This window comes from Coptis chinensis, chromosome 5, assembly GCF_015680905.1.
Source record: "Coptis chinensis isolate HL-2020 chromosome 5, ASM1568090v1, whole genome shotgun sequence".
In the NCBI taxonomy this organism is placed as follows: Eukaryota; Viridiplantae; Streptophyta; class Magnoliopsida; order Ranunculales; family Ranunculaceae; genus Coptis; species Coptis chinensis.
This window is the reverse complement of record NC_141460.1, coordinates 56,372,737-56,377,042: the sequence shown is the minus strand read 5'-3', so window position 1 is coordinate 56,377,042 and position 4,306 is coordinate 56,372,737. Positions and strand designations below refer to the sequence as shown.

The window sequence follows — 4,306 nt, the reverse complement described above, 5'->3', positions numbered from 1 at the left end:
CTCTCTAGTGATTGGTATGTCTTGTTCATCTGGGTCTAATATATACTAGTAATTGCAACTAAAGAATCTATATATGTACGTGTGTCAAGTGGGGTGAATAACTTTATGTAAAAGCAAAAACTCCATTGACACCTAAAAAGGAAGTGGTGGGCTACGAAATAATGGAACCAGAAAAAGTGAATAATGAACTTGCTAGAAAGAGATAACTTGCTGGACAAAAAAGTATGACTATGGGGTCATGCCCCTGTTCAACAGAGCCATTAAAGACACAAGAAGGAGAGAGATAAAAATTAAAGGAACCAAGAAACTAACGCACAGGAACTAAGGAGATAATAAACTGTCTGCATACGGGAAACTATTTCAGTAAGAGATCATATATATCTAGGACAAGTATGTGATTTGTTTGTATGTGCAGGAAAAGAGAATCTAGGAAGATGACAACACAAAATCGTATGCAAAAAATAAGCTGATGAAGAATACAAAGACAAGAATGGGAAACGCATTGCACCAGAAATTTCCTAAGAAAAGCAACCAGCGACCAGTGACCATTACGGTCAGGGATAATACAGTTCATAGAGGAAAACCACAAAGCATATTACATGTAAGTTGTCATTGATTCATCTGTTTGTGTTTGAATGGCAATGAAAGTTGTTCCCAGCACTAATCTAATGAAATTTGTAGATGAAGCAGAGATGCTCAATGCCGGAAGACAAAACGAACTTATTGCCAAGGACCAAGCGAAATACCGAGGACATTGACAAAAACTCAAAAAAAGAAAAGATCCACAAAAAGAATTTGTCCGATCAAAAAGAAAATCTAGAATCGCATCCAAAAAGAAAGAACGATGAAACGAGCGAGATATTTTGGGAGAATGTGGGGCCGACTATCAAAAGAATATTGGATAAAGAAAATGTGTCATGCACAATGGAGGGGTTCAAAAAATATCTAAATTGTGACCAAAACACGGAAAATTTTGAAGAATATAACAGAGCAGTGTCAATGATTTTTGACAGTATGAAACTTGTATGTCAGTATTTTTTAGCAGTTATCTAAAATTTTTTGTTAAGTCTGAAAGATTGACGAAAAACTAGATATCTTTCTGCCGTAGGTTGAAATAACGGTATTACGGGCGAAAGAAATTCACGAAAAGGCTGTGAAGAAAAATTTTGGTCCGAATGATGTCAATGCCCTAGAAGAAATAAAAAAAGTGAAGATACTTAACCAAAAATTGGAAAAAGAAAATAAAGCATTAAGCGGAAACAATAGAGAGTTAAAAGACGAAAACAAAGATTTGATCGAGCAAACAGAAGAGGCAGAGCGGAGATCTTACAAAGAATTCAGGAAGGCCTATAAGATAATGGAAGAACACAATCGTTTAAAAGCAGAGGTGATAGAATTGAAGTCACTCGTGGCGACCAAAGATCGGAACTTAAACATGCGTAAAAAGAGGTAGAGAAAAATAACAAGCGAATGACAGATTTAAACGAGCAGCTCGGCCAAGATCACATGCAAATGGCATATTATGAATCGTCCGAAAGACAATTGATAGAGAATTTAACAGAAACGGGAGATGAACTAGAACATGAAAAGATGAATTACAAAGATTTGTACGAGTTGTATAAAAAACTGGTAAGGAACCATTGGACTTTCCCAAACCAATTATTATGTGATTGTGTGAATGTGTGAATGTGATACCATATAGCTAAAAAGTCTTTTGATGAAAATAAAAATAAAGTATGTGTTTGCAATTGAATATTGTTTTGATGTCAGATAACATACCTACATAAAACTGACAGTGTTGTGGATTTATGTAGTTGAAATGGAATAGAACGAGATGCCCCCATGTAGAGAAAAAGCCCTAATGCTAACTTAACTTGGCAAAAATTAGACTAAGTGAGCGTAAAAGCGTTCAAACTTAGACTGACGAAGGTAAACGTGGTAACTGAATCACATTTTGTCGTAGCGATAGTAACGAACTAAGCGAGTAAAAGCATTCAAACTTAGACTGATGATGCTAAACGTGGAAACTTCGTCAGATTTTGTTGTAGCGATAGTAACGTACTAAGCGAGCGTAATAGCGTTCAAACTTAGTCTGACGAAGCTAAACGTGGTAACTTCGTCAGATTTTGTCGTAGCGATAATAACATACTAAGCGAGCGTAAAAGCGTTCAAACTGAGACTGACGAAGCTTAACGTGCTAACTTCGTCAGATTTTGTCGTAGCGATAGTAAGGTACTAAGCGAGCGTGAAAACGTTCAAAATTAGACTGACGAAGCTAAACGCGGTAACTTAGTCAGATTTTTCGTAACGATAATAACATACTAAGCTAATATTTCTTGTCTCATCTATCAAGGCTTTGGCTTTAGCAAGTGCTTGATCATTTGACTCCAATTCCATGGCAAAAGTTCATGTGGTTGGAGTCATCAACTCTGTGGGCAAGACCTCTTCCGTACCGTAAACAAGATTAAACGGAGAAAATTTCGTTGAATGCTTAGGCATGGTTCAATAAGCCCACATAACCACAGGAAGTTCTTTCTCCCAATTTCCTTTTGCCTGTTAAAGTCGCCGCTTGAGCAATGCAAGAATGGATTTGTTAGTAGCTTCAGCTTGGCCATTATCTTGAGGATGGTACGGTGCCGAGAAATTGTGACTAATCTTGAAGTCATAACAAAATTGTCGAATTTCTTCAGTGTCGAATTGTTTGCCATTGTTGGAAGTCAATGATATTGGAATACTGAAACGATAAATAATATCATGCCATAAGAACTTTTTAACATTTGAAACATGGATCTGGGCTAAGCGCACAACTTCTGCCCACTTGGTAAAATAATCAGTTGTGCCGAGTAAGAAACGAACACTGCCAGGGGCTTTCGAAAGTGGACCGACAATATCAAGACCCTACTTCGCAAATGACCAAGGGCTCAAGATTGGATGAAGTTCCGTCGCTGGAATTTTTCCCATATTATCGTATTTCTGACAAGGAACACAATTCTCAGACAAACGCTTAGCATCCGTTTGCATGTATGGCCACCAGTACCCTTGTGTCATCGCTCTATGAGCGAAACTTTGCCTTCGGGAGTGGTTTCCACATAGACCGGAATAAATTTCCTCGTGGACTAGTAAATGAAGCATAGAGTTAAGACTTGAACCTTTGTGATAGAGTTGCAAAAGACCATCCGTAGTAGAGATGACACAATATTTCCAAGCATCACGTTTGACACGATCACCAACTTTATGATCTTGAGGCAAGATGTGATCATGTAAATATGTGATATAAGGAAGGCGCCAATCATCCTCGTCACAAGGCGTAAGCGAAAAACTTAGCTCTACAATAGGAACTCTTGGAGCATTATCAGCTTCATGATCATCGTCGGTATGGACCGAAACAATATCATTGACAGGCTCATTGGGGTCATCTGATAGCATAAGTTGTTGATCAAGTGTTTTCTCTGCAACGACAGCTTGATTATCAAGATCACGCTTGCGCTTCCGAGTAAGCATAGGAGATATCAAATTGGTATGACGTGATTCGTCAGAAAATATATGAATGAAAAACAACTCTGAGTGATGTACATATCTCGTAAGTCCTCGATGGACAGATCGATACTCGGCTCCTTTTGAAATTCAATGGTAATCTGGCGAGGCTCATCCAACTTAACTGCCGCGGATAAATTTGCGAGAGAATCATCATATCGTACATCATGACGCAGACGACGCTAACAATACTGATAGATTCAAAATTTTGAGCAATCCGATGAATTAAGTCCAAATAAGCCGCCATTCTCTCATCACGAGCCGTATACGATCCTCCAAACTGGCTAGCGACTAACTTAGAATCTATGAATAATCGTAACTTAGTCGCCCCCATGTGAAGAGCACTGCACAAGTCGCAAATGACAGCTTCGTACTCGGCCTCATTATTTGAAGCGTCAAAACCTAAACGCACTGACTTCTTAATTTTTTTCTCTATTTGGCTGCAAGATTACACACCCAATACCGGAGCCAGACTTATTATGCGAACCATCAGTGTAAATAATCCAGCAATCGTCAAATACATCTGATAAGTGTGGCAAGTCATTGCCCCCAAGAGGTAATGGCGTGTTGTCCTTGACATTTTTTTCATCTAGTACTGCATCAGACATAGGAATATCATCAATAGGAAAATCGGCCATTAATGAAGCCAAAGCCTATCCTTTCTCAGCTATATGAGTTTCAAAAATAATGCTATAAGCACTAAGCTAAGGTAACTTTCCCATTCTGCGAGGTGACTCAATTCTTGGGTATTGTGAAAAAGCTTTCGTAGTGG

At 38.5% G+C, this 4,306-nt stretch overlaps 1 protein-coding gene across 1 annotated transcript; it reads right to left on the bottom strand.

The window, feature by feature from the left end:
- Positions 1–2,898: 2,898 nt before the first annotated feature.
- LOC147498059 (uncharacterized) lies at positions 2,899–3,501 on the bottom strand. Its single transcript, XM_086563114.1, has one exon. The coding sequence runs from the start codon at positions 3,499–3,501 to the stop codon at positions 2,899–2,901; it is 603 nt and encodes a 200-aa protein (XP_086419240.1).
- Between the last annotated feature and the right edge of the window lie 805 nt (positions 3,502–4,306).

What these genes read in the sequence shown, in the direction of transcription:
- LOC147498059 (XM_086563114.1), bottom strand. Translation starts at nt 3,501, where the DNA reads ATGCTTACTCGGAAGCGCAAGCGTGATCTTGATAATCAAGCTGTCGTT.